This window comes from Catharus ustulatus, chromosome 12 (assembly GCF_009819885.2).
Source record: "Catharus ustulatus isolate bCatUst1 chromosome 12, bCatUst1.pri.v2, whole genome shotgun sequence".
Taxonomy (NCBI): domain Eukaryota; kingdom Metazoa; phylum Chordata; class Aves; order Passeriformes; family Turdidae; genus Catharus; species Catharus ustulatus.
The window spans coordinates 17,605,425-17,624,087 of NC_046232.1; the positions used below are offsets into that span (position 1 = coordinate 17,605,425).

Genomic DNA, 18,663 nt, shown 5'->3' on the forward strand with positions numbered 1-18,663 from the left:
TGTATCTCATTAATATTTCTTGTTCCTATTACTATAAGATCATTTAACTGAAGAGCTGTGCTAAATACACTTTCACCTGCATCTATTTAATAATTCTTTATTTCTGCACTGTAGTTACAGATCCCTATTCCTCTTGCGCAGCCTAAATTAAATCAATGCTGTTTTCAGCTACGTTCCTTTGAACATGAGTTAGGCAAGCACAACTGCACTCTGAGCAAGCCTGGCCTCTGGTGCAGATGCTTCTCCCCTTTATCACACCAGTGAGCATCTCTCTTCAGAAAAACATTCATGGAATATAGAAATTAGTGTCAGAAGAGTAATTCTACATCAATAGTTCTAGAGGAGCCAGAAAGTCTTTTGACTCCACTTGGAACTTGGAAAGGTCTCCTACCTTCTCCTGTGGATCACAGCCCATTAGCAAAGGTCCAACTGAAATCCAGTGTAGAAGGAGCTGGAAAACTGCAGAGTTCACCTCTAACCACAGGTGATGTTAATCTGCTTTTTGTTCCTCTGAAGAAATTTCCTGGTTACAGGCTAGCACTGAACAATGAACACTTACACTAACAGAACCTGTTCTAGGAGTGCAAGATCATTACCTGCCACACTTAGAACTGAACAGAGAATTTTCCTTTGCCTTTATTAAGAATACTGGCTATTAAAGACTTTCAGGCATAATTTATAGCTTATCCTTTTTTAAAAAGTACACCCTTAATGACAGATGTTATTAGTTTGCTGCCACATTTGGAAGCTGGAAGTTTAAGAGGTTTCATGTGTTCTGTATTTCCTAAGTGACACAGTGAGTCAATGCAAAGTTCATGTCCTCATTGCAGATATTCCAAAAATTCTACACCCCATTGCTTCACAACAACAACAATACTCCTCACTTAACCTACACCAGCAGACAGCTGTCAAACACCAGCACTGGAAATAAAAGGCAATTAAACCTAGGACTAGCAACAAAAAAAAAAAAAAAACAAAAAACCTAAGAATTAGTAAGAAGCAATACAATTTCACACCTGCATTTTATTGTTTAAGGATTTCAGGATTTTATCCAAACCATAATGTGTTAAATTTCACATCATTCTGAATTAGAAAAATATTATCCTGTTGAATAAAGTCAGAAAGAATAATAGGTTTACCCAAGGTGATTTTTCAGCTACCAGCAGAGAATTTATGCATAGAATTTTAAAGCCCTGATTGTCAATTCTTCCAGCTAATCAGCAGCCCACTGACATAAATCCTTGACAGATAAACTGAAACCACTTCATATTCAAAACAAAACCCAGAATATTTAAATACATAAACAAGCAGACCATCTTACAGGTAAAGAAATTACAACTCAAATTTCAAAATATTTTGACCAATTCTAACCTGTCTCTTTATCCTTTGGATCAGTTAACAGCAACAGTTTGCAAGTAGGATTATTTCGGTAGAGAGGGACAAAACACACACAGGCATCTTCAAGTTTAACCTAAAAAACAAACAAGCCCTGTAGCTCTTTGCACTGCAAAGCTCACAAGTACTTCATGTAGCAGATGCACTTATGACATGTTTCATGTTTTGCTGACATGCATGGTACAAGCTTAGCACAACACCCTCTCAACACAATATTCTAATACACACAAATATTCTAATATTATCCATAAGGAAAGTTAATTTAAAAGAAATCAAGCTCCTGAAGTTACTGAAGACCTTCATGCTGACTTGCCCTGGTTAGTACATAACCTGGCTTTGAACGTTGTCACATGCAGACAAATGGTGTTATGAAAGACCAGACACATCAAATGAAAACAAACACAACTTGCACTTCTTACAGCATCCTCCAGCTGAGTACTTGTGGTGTTTTGCAAACAATGAATTAAGCCTCAGGGTACAGGGAGTATCAAAGCATTAGGGCAGTGCCTGGGCAGTTTATCTTCCAGGCACAGCCAGGGTAGATAATTGGCACAAGGTGGTTAAGTTGAAGGCAAAGCTAAAATCAAAATGCAGCTCCCAAGCTTTTGCTCTTAGACGAAACTTCTAAATGATGTGACACATAAACACCAAATTACTGTGCTCAAACAGCTCTATATGCATAGAAATGACGATTTCCATATGAATATTGCAAATGCTGTCATGTAAGTTTAGGTACAGGCAAAGAGCGTGCATGACTTAGCACAGTATGTACTGTACTTTCCAAAATCTGGTCCATTGTGTATGTGTGGGTGTGCCTCTCTCTCTAATTGCACCCATTTGTCAGTTTGCTATGAAACTCAAATCAGTCACGTGTTACATTTAATATTTCTTGGTACATGGAAGAAATATGAATATGGATTATTCAGGATAACAACTCGAAGCTGAAACCAGTATTCAGTAGTTGACAAGTGCTAGAATCCTGGAAGCATGATGCAAACACTGGACTCCAGGGGAAAAAAAAAACAACTTGAAAACTGCTTGAAATCTGTATTCATGAGCTTGCCTAAATCTGGGGACTCAGTTGTTCTTTGCATGCTTCAAACACAACAGTATCAATGTCATTATGGCACCTGGGAGCATTTCCATAATGAAAAGGCCAGGACTAGTTCCAGTACTGCCACGATTGTTATTTTGTTTGATCAGGTAATGTGCACTTTCACAGGTGTTAACAAGAGCAGCACGAGCCAAGCATAGCTTTGAGCGTGGCTGCTGTCCCATCCTCACTCACAGTAATCCCTGCTATTTGTGTCCTGGATGTTTGACCAAGCCATACCAAAAAGAAGTTCTGTGACCCCAGCGAGTGGGCTGACAGCCACTTAGCTCCTGCTAAGCAATTCTTCACTGTTGCCAGTCCTGCCACTTGAAAATGCTTTAATTCAGATGCACAAGGGGCAAAAAGTGCTTGGTGATGCAACCATTATTCAAACACCAAACCCCTCATCCTTCAGGCTGTGAGTCTACAATAGAGATTGTTAGTTGGGATGTTCACTGGGAACAGGAGTTTTACCTTATTACATTTAAATTATTTTAAATTCCAAAACATCAATGTTCTTTGAGCTATTTATTATAGACTATTACAAAAAAGACAATACAGCAAGAACACTACCATTACTTATGCCCCTGACTGGCTGACTAGATTAGATTAGACCTGAATTAAATGAATGCAAAGAGAAATGTGTTGCTATGAGACTCAAATCAGTCATGTGATATATTTTAGGGCTGGTGACAAGCCACAAAATCAAGACAGTTGTGAATCAAAAGCCAGAAGTCCACCTTTAACTGATCTTAGTGTGTGTGGCTATTGCAGGAATACACAGAGCACTGCCTGGGATTTTAACCTCCCCTCCCTTCTACTGGAACAGCAAATGAACCTCTGAAAGTACAAGCAGGCATGGAAGGTAAGGACTCAGAAGCCCTAAACTGGGGGATCTTTGCATGTTCAGTGTGTTTGTATTTAGCCCTACAGGCTCCACTAGAGGGCATTAGAAGAGTATTTAAACCCCATGACATTCTCGGCTCAATGCTGAAGCTGATCCCACCTGGAACAGCATTTTCTGGAAACTACTGCATATTATTTTCCTAAATTGCAGGAAAGCCACTGTATTCCAAACAGTCATTTTAACTAATCCAATTTCTGCTTTGATAGTACAATAACAGGTACCTCAGCACACCTTTTATGATCTACAAAATGCCAGAATTAAAGGTTTCATAGGTTGACTGCAGTAAAAATGTTTAATAGGCCTGTTCAGTCATCCCTATTCCACCCAGATGTCTTAAGAACAGAATTCCTTTGGGAGAATCCACACTCAAAATTACCAACATAAGTATTGAAAAGAATGGAAACAAAAGATAGAGTGTACCACAATGCCTGGGTAAACTGCACAGTAGAGGCAGAATACAGAGCAGCATCATGGTACAAATGTCTGTAAAATTTGCTTTTGATTCAGTCCTGTAAAGAGGCAGCTCAAGATGCAAAGTTCACCAAAGTACTTTCAATTCTCTTCCACACTCAGAGGGTTTTAGACTTGGAGTTTAAGCTTATCTGTCATTTACAGCATGCAAATTATTTGAAATAAATCAGGATTGATGATTTTAAGAGATCTGCAATCCAGCCACACCAGTTTACCACTATTAGCAGATCATGAGCACAAACAACAAACTAATCTGCAAGTATTTAACTTGCAGCATGAGAAACATCAGTCTCCTACCTCTCCTCCTCCAGGGATGGAAAAAACATCAGGAGTGGACAATGACTTCTTCAAGAGTTTTTCATAGTATGTTTCAGCATCTGCTTGCAGAACCTCTGGATCTCCTGCTATTGTATCAACCAAGTAAAGTCGACCTGTGATTAAAATAGAACACAAGATATTTTTACTTTTTCATATTAAATAAAAAATCCAAGTCTTAAAACCTCAGTTTCCCCAGCAGCTGCTTGGTGTGGCTGGGCCCTTAATGATCTCATTAGAGCCTTTTGTATAATCTTAGTTTAAAATAGCAAGGCTGGTAAAAACCTGTTTGTGTATTATTTATCTCTATGTTATTTACCTCTTCACATGCAATTTTAAAAAGCAGAACCATGAGAGCATTAAATCACACTTGTCTCCTTTGAATTCAACAAGCACAGTTTCAAATTTCTATAGGTGTAAGTAAATTGCTTTAATGCTGGAAGAGCAAAAAAAAAAAAATCTTCAAAACATAGCCTGAGTTTAGCACTGTCCAAAAATATAACAGGGAAAGAATTCCAAAGCTTCCATTCTTTCTTGGAAGATTGCCCCTTTTTGGGTCAGTCTATGACCTTGTGTTTTGTTAACTTTTTCCTTCTCTTTTTTGACTAACATCAGTTGGGCACTTTCACAACAATGAATTAATGTAAAAAATGTACTTACTTTCCAAAATAGTAACATCATCTTTTATGCAATATAACTTTGAACCCATGTGACTCAGTGCTGGAGGGTATTTGCTAATTGCATGCAAACAAAAATTGCATATATGTGATGCCTGTTACCTAAATGTCAAGTCCAACTTGGTGTTCCTGAAGAAGCAATAATCTCCTTCTGATAGAACAAACCAGACTGTCTGGTGGTTCATCACCAGCACAAGAAAAAGAACATGACAAGAAATGTGTTAGGAACCCAAATGGTGTCCAGCCACTCTTTACCACAGAAATGAAACAGCTTCAATTTCAGGGGTTTTCAATCAACAGGATACTGCAACTCCTGTCAGCTCCAAAGTGAGGACCAAATCCTGTACCACACAGCTGGTATCTCAGTTCTGAATCCTCCCTTTTTAATGGTGGTTTGGTCTCACATGGCAGCTCCCTTGGTAAGTTAAACATGAAATAACTGCACTGACAGTTAATGGCTGAGACAAGGAAGAGTCTTACAAGGACCAGTGCAAGACCTGTCTAAACCAAGATTAACAAACCATGAATGATATAGGTACCATATTGAAAACAATACCTATTCCACATAAAATTAAGAGGATGGGATTTGTAGTACCAGGTCAGACTATTCATCCATGGTCCCACCACTCTCCTTCCAGCACTGATCAGCATCTGATTCCTCAGCAAAAGGATAAGAAAATTTAAATGCTTTAAATGCTTTAAACACTGTTTTGCTGCACTTTGCAGGCAACCAGCTTCCATCCCGAGGCTTGGCAGCAAAGCTGTGTACTCAGAATGCTGAAGAGAAGCTGCTCTGTAAATGGGTTTCATAGCATGTTTGTATGTGACAAAATGGGAGAGAAAAGAGCACTGCAGCACTGGCAAGTCAAGTCAAATTATAAAATCACAGGCAGAACTTAAACACCATCAAGCAAAGAAGTTATGTCAGGAGAGAAATTAAAGATGATTATTTCAAACTTTGGTAATTCACAAAAGCAAATTTACTAGTAAATTAATCCTTTACAAAAGAGCAGCATGTAAGACTCGAGTTTAGCACAAAGAAAAATATTTGCCATGCTAATAAATACTGTTCATGAGATGCTGCTTACAAGATTCCCTCCTGCCAGGGTGCAGCCAATGCAACTTAACAGCACAGTCATGTTTTCTCCTCACTGAACAAAGCAATTAACTTTCTGCTACATAATATGCTTGCACTCTAAGGAAACGAGGACCATTTGAAGGACAAAATAAGGTCACAGATTAAACAATGAGGCATTAGAGGAAAATTTTGATCAACTTTCCATCAATACAGCTTTGTACAGAAGTAATCTTTTCCTTTTAAAAATGCTTTTAGATTTCCAGGGAATTTGTCTTTCCTGTGCAATACACTGAAAAGGCCCAAGTGAGTTAGGAGCATGTGTTCCAATAAAAGCAGAATAAAGAAAATTCTTGTGAGGAAAAGAAATGTTGAGGAGAGAGAGAGTGAGGTTCCTTTAGGAACATCATGGAACAGAAGTGTCACTTTAGGTACTCTGGAATGGTCTCAAGAAGTTGGTGGTGCTAAGGCTGGCTTTTGTGAAAATCCCCTCAAAATGTGCACACACATGCACATACCACTCATACTGCTCAGCTGCCATGGCAGGGCAAAACACCCTTGTCTGAATTTCTTTTTATGTTAACTAATGTGTTTCCCAGTTTTTCCCAGTATAAAGTGACAAAATAACATTTGCCCTGATGTGTATGTTCCTTTTACATTTCTTTTGTATACAGGCACAAGAAAAACCCCTCAAAGTCTATCCATTACTATTGTTACTAGGCATTCAACTAAAACTATAATTATTGCTGGCCAACAGGATGTTATAAAGGTTGCTAAATCAAATGCAGAATTATTTAACTTTACTTTAGGATAAAAGCAGTGCTGGTCTCACAGTGCTTAGTCCAAGGCTCAATCAGCATCTTGGGATATCAAAATTACAACGTTCCAAGGACAGCCTTTTGACCTAATTGGAATGACAGGATTTTATTTGGATTTTACCTAGCAGCAACAAAAGAGCACATGGTGGCAGCCAGTCTGCCAGGACCCTGCCAGCAGCTCCTGTGCACAAAGGGTTACAAAGAGTCACAAAGGGGCCTCCTGCTGCAGCCACAGAGGGACCATAAACCAGCAGAATAAATTTAGCACGGGAGCTTCCTGCACCAGAGGGACTCCTGACATTGGGGCTGACATCCTGAACAGCCAAAGCTGCTAAACAAGGTCAAGGCATCCTGGAGGTGGATGGTGCAGCAGCAGGGACAGGGAGGGGGTGACAGACAGGTACCAGCCTTTGTCTTCCACAGGACACTGGCTTTCAGGGCAAAGCACATGGAGGTTTTGCAGTTCCACAGGGAAAAATTATCTAGAGACAAATAAATGAGAAACCCAAGGAGCACATTTCCATTTCAGGCATGCAGAATAGATTTTAAAGCAAAAACTAGCAGCGCATCTGCTTCTCTCCTTTGTTTCCATGGAGCAGTCTGGGCCACATTCTCAAGCGAGGATGTGCAAGTACATCTCCTCTCACTCTGGTGATCTGTCATCAATTTGCACGAAAAAATCTGATTTTTTAAGTGAAAAGCTACAGCTAAAACCAGCTATAAATATCAGCAGGCACTGCCCATCCAACCCAGTCATCTTTCATCTTTAGGAGATTCTACCCTCCAAAACCTCAGGCTAAAACATTGTCCAACTCTGCCAAAAAAGAATAAACCAAAGCCCCTGCTTCAGTCTAGACCCCTAAACTCAGCTTTTTCGACTCCCACTGCTATTCCACCCCTTGTCTCCTCCAGAGGAGAGAACTGAATTTCATGGGGGTTTCATCAAGTGTACAAATATCCTCCTTGAAATGTAAGTCATAGAAATTTTACTTCACTTAGGACCCAAAAAGATCAATATGTGGGAACCCAGATATATCCCATCAGCGCACACATGTTCTGCATCAGGTACATAAATACAATCACAAAATGGGAGACGATCTTCTCCCCTAAACTAGAATTAATTTTTATGAATTAGAGACAGACCCCCATCATTATAGATTCAGCAAGACTTCATTCTATCAGTTAAAGTAAGCAGGAAATATTTTTCCACGGGCAAAAGAATTTATTCTCAATACAACAGAAAACATATGGTGCATACAGTCATATGTGAAATTCCAGAAGTGAAACTATAGACTTTTGTAATGTCCAAAGCTAAAGGACACCTTTCCATCTAATCAGATACTCTGAAGCTTCTTTGCAAAGTTATTTTTGACCATGAAGCCAATACACAATTTACTAAACAAGAGGTATTTTCTAGAACCATGGAATGGTTCGGGTGGAAAGTGACTGTGAAGATCCCTAATTCCACTCCTGCCATGGGCAGGGACACCTTCCACTACCCCAGGCTGCTCCAAGCCCTGTCCAACCTGGCCTTGGACACTCCCAGGGATGGGGGTATTTGCTTTCATTGTTAAGAATCTTCTATTCCTGCACTCACTTGAAACTAATTAATTTGTTGGCATGTTCCTTTAAGCCAACAAAGTTAGTGATGCAGTTTTTCTCCAGACTAGACACACCACTGGCTTGATTAAGATGCACTGAGGTATTGCTGGTACTTCCAGGAAAGTCAGACTTGTTGAAATGCCCATTTCACAGTAAGGGCATTCAGGATGCAGCCAGATTGTAAAGCAAAATACATCAACCTCACTGTAGATGAAGCATGAAAAGTGTTATGTCTGAAGTGAATTAATCATTTATCCTACAACTACTTTCTCATGTTCTACAAACACAGAGAAGGATACTACATGCATCCATTAAGAGCTTGTACGTTTACACAAGAGCCATCAGTCACCACAGGACTTGTTTCTGGATTCTGTACATTTGTGCAAATTTGTGCATAATTTTACATGTAAAAATATGAAAAATACCTCAGTCAGATTTCTAGTGGTATAGGAACAAGAGAGATAAAAAGAACTTAACATTTCTAATTTTCAAGTTTCATTATTTTTTAATTCAGTTTTGCCATTTCTAATGCTGGCAACAATAGCACTGGCTTTGTTTATTGGCTTTATTTTCATGTCAATATATTTCACAATAACAACAACAAAAAAATCCACCAAAAAAACCTTCAGCAGGTTTTAAGTGTTTCTGATAATATTCTGAGGGGTTTTGCCCAAGAAGTATTTTCTTTTTTTTCTTTTTAAACCAAAAAACACTTTTCAATATGAGACAAACATGCACCAAAACAAAATGACAGTATATCATGTCAATATTTATAATCAAACCATGCAACTGAGACTCGAACTCCTAAGATTTATTATTAACACAGGTGTGGTTTTGTGGCCTCTAACAAATCACTGCATCTTCTGACTGGTTCCTTATCAGTTAAGTGTGTCTTATCTACCACTTCAAAAGGGTGTGATGCTTTCCTTATCAGTGCCTCTGAAACCACTACCTAAAAAGACCAAGAAGTCACGTAACATAAATTGTTCTCAGTTCTCCATGGGCTGTCACTGCCATACTACAGAAGTACACCCAGGACAGTCTCTAGGATTAAATAACTACTTTTTTTTGCCCTTCTGAACCCTACACACATGACTGGAGTGCTGTTCCTCACCCTCTCACAGGAGCAGGAGCTCTGTGATGAACAGCAGGGCTTCATATCAACTCTTCTCCTTCCCTTCCCATGAGCCTGAACAACTGCAGGCATGTGGTTATCATTAGCCAACCATATTTGTTTAACCTTGCAAAGGAAGGAAGAGGTCTTTGGCACGCTCCCGGGAGTACACGCAGAACCTGACTCTCACATCCTGAATTTAACTGAGCAAATACATGTCAAAAACCCAAACTGTGGTGTAAGTGAAGCTGCAGTATCACAGCAGTGTGTGGTGGCAGCAGAGCCAGGGGGTGAACACTGTGGTGTGGTATCTGTCCAGCACAGCAAGGCAGTGCCGCACATCAGCCATGGAAACAACATCCTTCCCACTGCTCTGCTTCCCCCCACTTGTAAAAGAACAAGAACTCCTGGAATATTCAGGATGTAGGCTTCAGGTTTGTATGTTTGAATCCCAAAATTCCATTCATGTGTCACTTACTGTTCTATCACAACTCAAATGGCCACAAGGGCTTCAGGAAACAAACGAAATAAAAGTTTCTGTCTGTAAATGATCTTCAAGTGTTGAATCAATAATTGAAGGCAGAGGGCAAAAAGTAATCCTAACCCCACTCTCAATCATGAAACCTGTTTGATTAAATAGATGAGTTTAGCTGTATATGTCATTAATACAAATTTTGTCACTCAAATGGAAGGCAAACCAAATCCTAGGCATGCCAAACAAAGGCTGCTATCCCACTTGCCATGCTACTCCCACAAACACATCTTTACTACTGATTCCAGAAAAGAGAAGAAAAAAGCTTTAGGTATACACATATATTTAATTGGACATAGATGAGAAAAAGAAAAACACCTTCAATTTTCACACACTTCCATGAGTTCTGAAGGCCTTCTGAACCCTCTATTACCAGGTCTATAAAACACATGTTTTCCATTTCCCAAAATTTAAGGTTATCCACAATTTTTGAAATGGAAAAAAACAGACGAGGAAATTAAATAATTGATTTAATTATTCAGCTTTTTAAATAAAAATACTTTGCTGAAACCACGTTAATTAAAATGTTTTGAAGGCTAGAAAAGCAAGTGCATATTGAGTGGTCTCATGTAATGGTGAGTGCATACTGAAAGGATATTTCCTCCACTCTAACCTGCACAACTCCCATAAGGAAAGTTCCAGCAAAGAGGTTCCAACTGTATCTATTTACCCTCAGATGGATCTTCAGCAGTGTTACACTCACAAATATAAAGCCACATACAACTCATAGTACAAATAAACTAAAATACATCTGTGTAAACAGGCTACCACTGTCCTATTACACACACAATGCACATCTGGACTGGCATGTTTAGCACAAAGTTGTAACCCAATGTAATTGAAAAAAGCTGAGGTATCACAGCCCAGAAACAGACTTTAACAGACAAATAAAAACTGCAGCACACTGTTAAACTATGGAAGTGCTACCAGCTATAGCTATGACATATCAGAATTTAGACTTTTGCACATTTAACTTTGTTTTTCACAGAGCTTAGGTGTAGAAAAGAAAGAGGTAGTTTATATAATAATTGAGGGGAAAATGCAGTGCTGGAGAAAGGGGAGATTTCAGGACTGTCCTTAATTAAGGCTTTGAGGTTCATGTTCACATCAGGTTTCCCAAGGAAATTCTATCCATCCAGTGTGACTGCTGTTAACACCTCTGAACTTGTGAACATCAGCATCAAGTTCTTAATAAATACTGGTTTTCATACAATCATACACATGGGCAGAAGTGTTCCTGGAAACGTTTAACTTTGATTACTGAAGGCAGAGATATGGCTTTTGGAATCTTAAAATGATTCAGGTGGGAAGGGACCTTAAAGATCATCAACTCCCTGCCATGGGCAGGGACACCTTCCACTGCCCCACATTGCTCCAAGCCCTGTCCAAACTGGCCTTGGACACTTCCAGGGATGGAGCAGCCACAGCTTCTCTGGCATCAAACTTGTCTTTACAGGGAAGCAAATATTCAAATGGCAAGAATTTGTCAATTTAATTATTTGCCTATCCCCTAAACAAAATAAAATACACATGTTTTCCAGAACAACTGGAAAGAGGCTGATTTGAAAGGCAAATGGCAGGAAAGAGTCTGTGAACAGCAGGAGATCTTTTATGAAGCACAAATGCAAACGCAGATAGTGGCAATTCAATCCTCTACAAAGATGGAAGGTAGAAAGGAGGATGCATTGGTCCAAAGTCATCCTGTAACTTAAGGGAAAGAAAGAAAACAATGACTCCCATTGTGATAAACACAGAACAAGGAAAGAGCAGGAAATGACAACTGAGTTTGACAAATGGTCCAGCATGGAGATTAATTCATCCCACGGGGACAAGCCAGACAGACTGACAGGACACTTTCAGAAAATGGCTGTGTTTGAACAATTAAAAGTTATTACTGAATCACACACAGTTACAACCTGGCATCAGGGCTAGGATTTAAGTACCACATCAAATACATTTCCCCATTACTACCATCACCCAAAGGCAGTGTGAGAAACCTAAAGTCACACCACACACAGCCCTCAACATCACCTCATACAAACTACAGTGTGTGGCACACCCGGAGTACCTGAAAGCCCTGCTTTTCTATCAGAAAGGACAATATTCCCCAAACAAAAAAGCAGTGATAAAAATATGAGACTGTCTGGTTTTTCAGAGATACCCACTTCAAATACCACATAATTTGAGTTGCAAATGCTTTGTATGTGACAGGCCTACTGCTCCCACCAGCAGAGAGCATAAGTCTGCCTAAGAAAGCCCAGCAGCCTTTCTCCAAATTACTTGCAAGGATCAATTTGCACAGCCAGAATAATCTCAAAATAAAGCAATTAATTGGGGGAAGGGGGAAAGGGGGGAAAAATTAAAGAAACAAAACTCAATATCCCCACCCCCAGTAACTTCCACTTTGCTAAATTTATTACACGGCTGCAAATTAATACGTCACCTGCACCAGCTATCACAAGGCTGTCTCAGAACTTGCTTTAATAAAGAGCTGCCAGTAGTGGAGGAAATATGTAAACATTGCTCTTGTTTCTCTGTGCCATTGTGTCAGCTATTCTACATGTCTTTGAAGGTGCTCCAAAATCAGCATGGCTCTGCTTTTCCCTTTTTCTCCTTTTGGGAGGAGGAAAAAGCAGAGAAGGAAAGACAGGCTGGCAACAGAGGGCTAACTCTGTGCTTGCTGCGCTCTTGATAGTGACGCTCAGTGTGTTCAGATTCAGTTTACACAGGCTCTTCTGTAAGGACAAAAGAAACCACTGCTGGTGGTTAAAAATGCAAAAGGTTTTGATTGCAATTGCTTGACAATCAGCCAAAGATATGACTAGGGGGAAAAACACAGCAAGGCAGCTATGACCAGAATGGAAGAAACAAGCTGAAACACATGGCTCAACTTCAGAGCAGAAAATTGACTTAGGCTTTGCATAAACGACAGCATACCTCCAAGCCTGCCTGATCCACAGTCTGCCTGGAATGGGAACATGTAGGCTAAAAGCAGAGCCTATTAAAAGGCATAATGTTTCTAAACGGCATCTGTTACGTACTAATAAGCATTACTTAAAGGACACAGGCCTTAAAATTGCTACCAAACGTGCACTTATCTGAAACTGCTGCAAGGCAATCGTTACCACAATGTCACATGACACCACTGGAATCTGAATAATAGAAAATGTTTTTATTTAGTTTGGCTTGAAATCATTTTGCAGGAAAAATATGGAGGCACTTTCAGAGATTTTGAAACTGTGCGACTTCACAGGAATGAAACACCAGCAAGAATTACATCAGCGGAGCCATTTGCCATCTGTTGTCAGTAATACTGTAAAGCCCAGCCACCAGACTGCAGTTTCAAAGGTTACAAACACAACATTTTCAAGCATCCACAGACCTCTGGGTAACTGAGCAGGACACAGCTTCCTTCAGATATGTGCAACCTGAGGGTCTGCCAATCCTTCTGCAAAGACAACATGCCAGAGCTGGGAATTGCCAGGCGAGGAGTTTGGAAGTCTCTCAGTATGCAACCTTTACACAATGTGGCAAATACATACCAGCCTCATCACGTAGGTTCCTATAACACACTCACAGCCATAATGCCTGCACACCTCTCACTTGCAAATTGAAAACAGCCAGACTTTCTCCTGTGCTGTTTGTTTTCCCAAACTTTCCCTCCAGGCAAGGAGTGTGTTCACTGAAATGCTACAATGGAAAGGGACTCTGGTTTGTTTGCTGGGGTTTGGACTGTAGTTTTCCTTTGAGGGAAGTATTTAGGATTTTGTTTCCTGATTTGTTTTCTTCCTAGACCGTAACTGTGTATTTATGTTAAAGACAGCAAGGTTTCAACAACTTGCCTTAGCTGTGGCAATGTTATGGCAGCCCTTACCTCTTACAGGCACACAGTCTGAGTAAAATTCTACCTGTTCCACACATGAGATTTTAGTTCTATATAGGAGTGTGGTTGCTAATCAGTCTCAACTTAAGAGCTCTGAGAAGCTTTTTTAGATGCAGAGGCCACATTCCTGATAGTGCCTGTATACTACCTGAATTTTGTGTTTCCATCTTCCAGGCTGTTGACCTCCTTCCTATAAACTGATTAACACGGATTTCATGGAGGGCAGGGAGATTTCCATCTTCCTAGAGAGACAGATGGAAATTTAAGGCTTCATTAATGCAATTGCCAAACTAGATATACAGGTTTCTCATCCACTAACTATTTCTCAGGCTCCAGAGCTGCATATAGGTGGTTGCTCACTGTTTCTGTTAGGTAGTTAACACACACAAGTCTGACTTTCAAGGTGTTCTATAATCAAAATGAATTTGCAAGCAGGCTGAATTTAAAACAAGAACCTCAAGTTCTAGGTCAACAGCTGGCCTGGTTTTCAACAGTGAGGTTTGCCTGGGACTTGCAAACGGACTTAGAAACCTGCAAGTGTAAACAATCTTTCCCTGTGAAAAACAGTTACAGGAACAGCCATCAAGACCGAGTTGTAGCATCTCAATTACAACACAACATGAACTGAAAAGCAATATTTGCACAAGAGCTAATGGCTGACTCTGTGCTCTCAAAGTGTACTGCATACTCAACTTGCTTATTGCAACTGCACCATAATTATTCTAAACATAACTACAGCAAAACTCAGACAACACCTAAAAATAACATCAGCTGTCCCAAAAGAGGAAGGGGATGGAAGAACAACTATTCAACCTGAGGGCAATGAAAAAGTCAGGGGAAAATGTAGACACTAATTGAACTACCCAACACTACAATGCTTCCTTGGACATGAAAACCCAGGATATATTAATCTAGAGATATTTAAGAACATCAGTAGAATTGAGAGTCTTCCCCCCGCCAACCAGAAAAAAAGAGCATTATTACAAATGTTTGACTTCCGTAAGTGGTTGATAGGAGGGGAAAAATAGAGCAATCTGACTGCAGTGCATTTAGCCATGAGCAGCTAGAGGAACTAATGAACAATATCATTATTTTACTGAAGGGGATGAAGTAGGTGCTTTAGATAAATGGCAGCAACTTAAAACGTGTTTCAGAAGATAAATTCGCTTTCTCTCCATTTACCTGCTAGCGTGACAAATTAAGAAAGAAGAGTATAAAAAACAGAGCAGGAGGGAAAGCTAACTGAGGTGATGCAATGGGCCCTTATCCAAACAAGTGCGTGAACAGAGATTCCTGGAAGTCCTCCTAGTCAAACACAAACCCAGAACACTGCACATGCCAGACTCCTCTGAAATCCATGGTGGAGCATGTGCACAAGATCCACCTATGCCAGAATCACGTCCCTTACCAAACTCTGGGAGCTTGGCCATTTGGGAACTGACACAATGTCTGTTCACTTCATTGTGAGCCCACCAGGTCCTGAAGGGCTGAGTTCTGCTGGGCAGAGCAGCTCTTCACCCACTGCCACAAACAGCAGCAAATCAATTCCTGATGAAAGGAGACAAGGCAGAGTGGCTTTTTCACAAAGTTCATCCTCTATGTCCCAGTGCTTCCCGTTCTAGTCAACTCAACAACAGCAAAGAAAAGCTTCAATGAATACTTTTTAAAGGAAGGTTACTATACAGTATATGTACATGGTATTATATTTGTGTATTACACTTTGTACACTACCATACAAAGACTTTTCTTTCTCATCTCAACACCAAAACAGTCCAACTATTTTTGCGTGGCTAAGAAGCAACGTGTTTGTTGTTTTTTTTATCCGTGTTAAACCCTGGTTTTTGCTCAGTTTGGGTAAACAACTATTGATGGCACCTTTGAAAATGGGTATTTTTATCAGTGTTCCCAATGCTCCTTAATGGCTGAGTACTTGAGATCTACTGAAGTCTTGACTCATCCACGTGCGCTGAGACCCCAAACACACACTGCCAACAGGGATCGTCCTCTCCCCAGCATCACCTGCTGGGCACGAACCACCAGGCCGGCTCTGGGCAGCCTTGGACTAGCCGAACACCTGGAAAAGTGACCTGTACGCTGGGAAATGGGAAAACAAACCCTGCAGCTGGCCCTGTGCGCAGGGCTCGGGCTATCCGCCTCCCTCAGGCGCTGCCGGGAGCGCGGCCATGAGGGGCCGGGCCCGCCGGGCCACGGCCAGCGTTTCCCTGGAAAGCCCCGAGTGTTTCGCGGCGTCTCGGCCGCCCGTGGCCACCCCGAGCCGCCTCCTCCCTCTTACCCGCGGCCGCTCTTCCTCCTCCCTCGGCCGCCATCACTTCCTGCGGGGCGGCGCGGGCAGCCCTGAGGGCGGGCCGGCCCGGGATGGCGGCTGAGGGGGAAGGCGGGGAGCAGAGGGGCCGAGCCGGCCCGGGATGGCGGCTGAGGGGAAAGGCGGGGAGCAGAGCTGTGCCGGCCCGGGATGGCGGCTGAGGGGGCAGAGGACGGCGGGGAGCAGCGGGGGCCGTGCCCGAAGGGGCTCGGGGAATGCCCTCAGCTCGGGCAATGCCCTCAGCCCCCGCCATGGAGGCACGGCCCACTCTGCCTCTGAGCTCACAAAACTCCGACAAAAATCCCAAATTATTTACTTATTTACCTAGCGCCAGTTTGTGTTAACGCGCGGAGCATGAGGCAGAAGGTTTAAGAGGGGGAAATATTTTTCCATTTCCCGTTTCTATGGGTTTTGTTGTAGAAGAGGCCTCATTCCACAGGGAATAGTGAGCTTTACACTGAAATATTTGTATCCCGTCTTTTTGTGACATTGCTTTCTATGTACATGAAAGACCAGCTTCAGTCCTTCCTGAGGACCATTTATTTTTATTAGAATGGAGAAGAAATATGGAGTATTACAGCCTGAAATTTCTGTTTAAAGTCCCATTATAGTTTAGTGTTAAATAGCATAAACAGCTTGATTTCTCCCTCCTCTCATTAAGTGTTGAACAGCTGAGAAAAATTGGAACATATTAAACACTTCCCCTTCACAGTTTAAAACACTGGTCAGTGCCTGCCAATAACAAATAAAAGAAATATATATAAGTAATAATAAAAGAGATAAAAATTAAAGAGCTGTTTCTAAATGAAGGGCCACATTCTGTTCTTCTTGCCATCTACTAAAAAGCTACTCAAGCAGTGTGCTGCCAGCTCTGTGGTGTGGTCGAGAATACATTTGCAGAAAATACATTTTTTCTCTTACTCAGCAATTTCAAACAATTTTTGAAAGTATCAGGCAACTGTGCAGAAAAATATTCAAGGTGATAACCAGGATTTTCATAGTTGAGTTGCTTCCATTTCTTCTCTACCTCAAGATGAGTGCCATGCCACATCTGTGTGTGCAAGAAGAAAAACAGCCAGTGTTTAGCTGAGTCAGCTGTGTCTGTGACTTGCCTTCAAATAGCAAGGGCTTGGATTCTTAATTATGGATGGGGAGATTAATTTGCACAGACCTCAAATATCCAGTGACCCTCAAATCCATTGTTTTGGGCACAGATACACATGGGAGTGCTGATATTAAAGCTACAATCATACTTCAACAGAAACTTCAAGAGTTGCATCAACTTCAGCTGAAGAAATGTTAGAGGAAAGAAAAGATTTAATTTCTGAATAATTTCTGAGTCAGGCCTAATTCAAATTTTTCAATTATTTTTTAACTGTGTGGCACAGCTGCAATAAATGCGTTGTTCCTCCAAGTTTACTACCATGCACACAAAGCTTGGGAACATGAGCAATCAATTAAATCAGTGCAAAAATTAATTTCAGTGGTCTCTGTCAAATTCCTGTTTATTTAAACCACTAGCATCCCTCCCACACTTGCACAATTGTTTACCAACACTGGAAAGGTCTCAGAATCTTTACTTCCAATTCAGCAAATACCTGCTTAGGAAAAGGGACTAACTTAACAATTGAAAACAATACTTCTCCCACCCCCCCTCCGAAATTCTATCAGCTTCTTCATAAAGGCTTAGTGAATTAATCTTTGCTACTCTATTTTTTTTCTACTCCCTTTTGCCAGCTGTGAAAACTTTAAAAACTAGTACGACATTCCAAACAGATTATATCAGTTGTTTCAGAGTACATGGAAGTAATAGACTTAGATCTCTCCTCTGGAAGAATATCTAGTGAAATACCTAATATTTCACAGCATTCAAGCAATACCCTTCATATATATATATTTGTTTGTTTGTTTGTTTATATATCTATATATATATTTATATATGTATGTATAAAGCAGTTCTTATGTCCCAAAGAAAATAGAAATTCTCACTCTGGAAATTATTTAAGCAAGTATAGACCTTGAATCTTGCCTTATTCCTGACAAATTCTTTGTTCATCAGACCACCTTGTACTTTGATTTTTTTTCTAAAAAAAAAACCAAAAAACAAAACTTCAGCACAAATCAAAAATAACTATGAGAAGACTGGTATGTCATTGCCCTGTTCAGAATCATAGGAGGTGTTTTAATGACTGGTCAAGCAGGAAAATTAATGGATAAAAAACTTGATTGACATAGGAATATGAAGGACTGTAGGATTTTAAAAGTAATTCAGTGCTGCTAGCAGCAGATTTCACCAAAGCTGCACAAAGTTCTGTTTCCTGTGTTAGAAGCTGTTTCAGCCCCAGCAACCAGCAAAAGTTAATTCTGCAAGTTGTGCTACTCGGGAAGAAATGGATGGTGGAATCAGTCTTTTAAATAAAGAGAATCCACGCTTTTATTTTGTGTCTCAGCACAGGAC

At 40.6% G+C, this 18,663-nt stretch overlaps 1 protein-coding gene across 3 annotated transcripts in view; it reads right to left on the reverse strand.

The window, feature by feature from the left end:
• Positions 1-16,252, reverse strand: part of LOC117001863 (protein FAM169B) — a 51,885-nt gene extending 35,633 nt beyond the window's left edge. The window contains exons 1-3 of one of the 3 annotated variants that reach the window (XM_033070519.1): positions 16,176-16,252; positions 4,164-4,297; positions 1,372-1,471 (exon numbers count right to left, since the gene is read on the reverse strand). In XM_033070519.1, the coding sequence (XP_032926410.1) occupies positions 1,372-1,471; positions 4,164-4,297; positions 16,176-16,209 (268 nt within the window). In that variant the 5' untranslated portion in view covers positions 16,210-16,252. Of the gene's footprint in view, positions 1-1,371; positions 1,472-4,163; positions 4,298-14,030; positions 14,110-15,290; positions 15,329-16,175 lie in introns of those variants that run through there. The other 2 variants (XM_033070520.1, XM_033070521.1) reach the window with 2 other exon arrangements.
• Between the last annotated feature and the right edge of the window lie 2,411 nt (positions 16,253-18,663).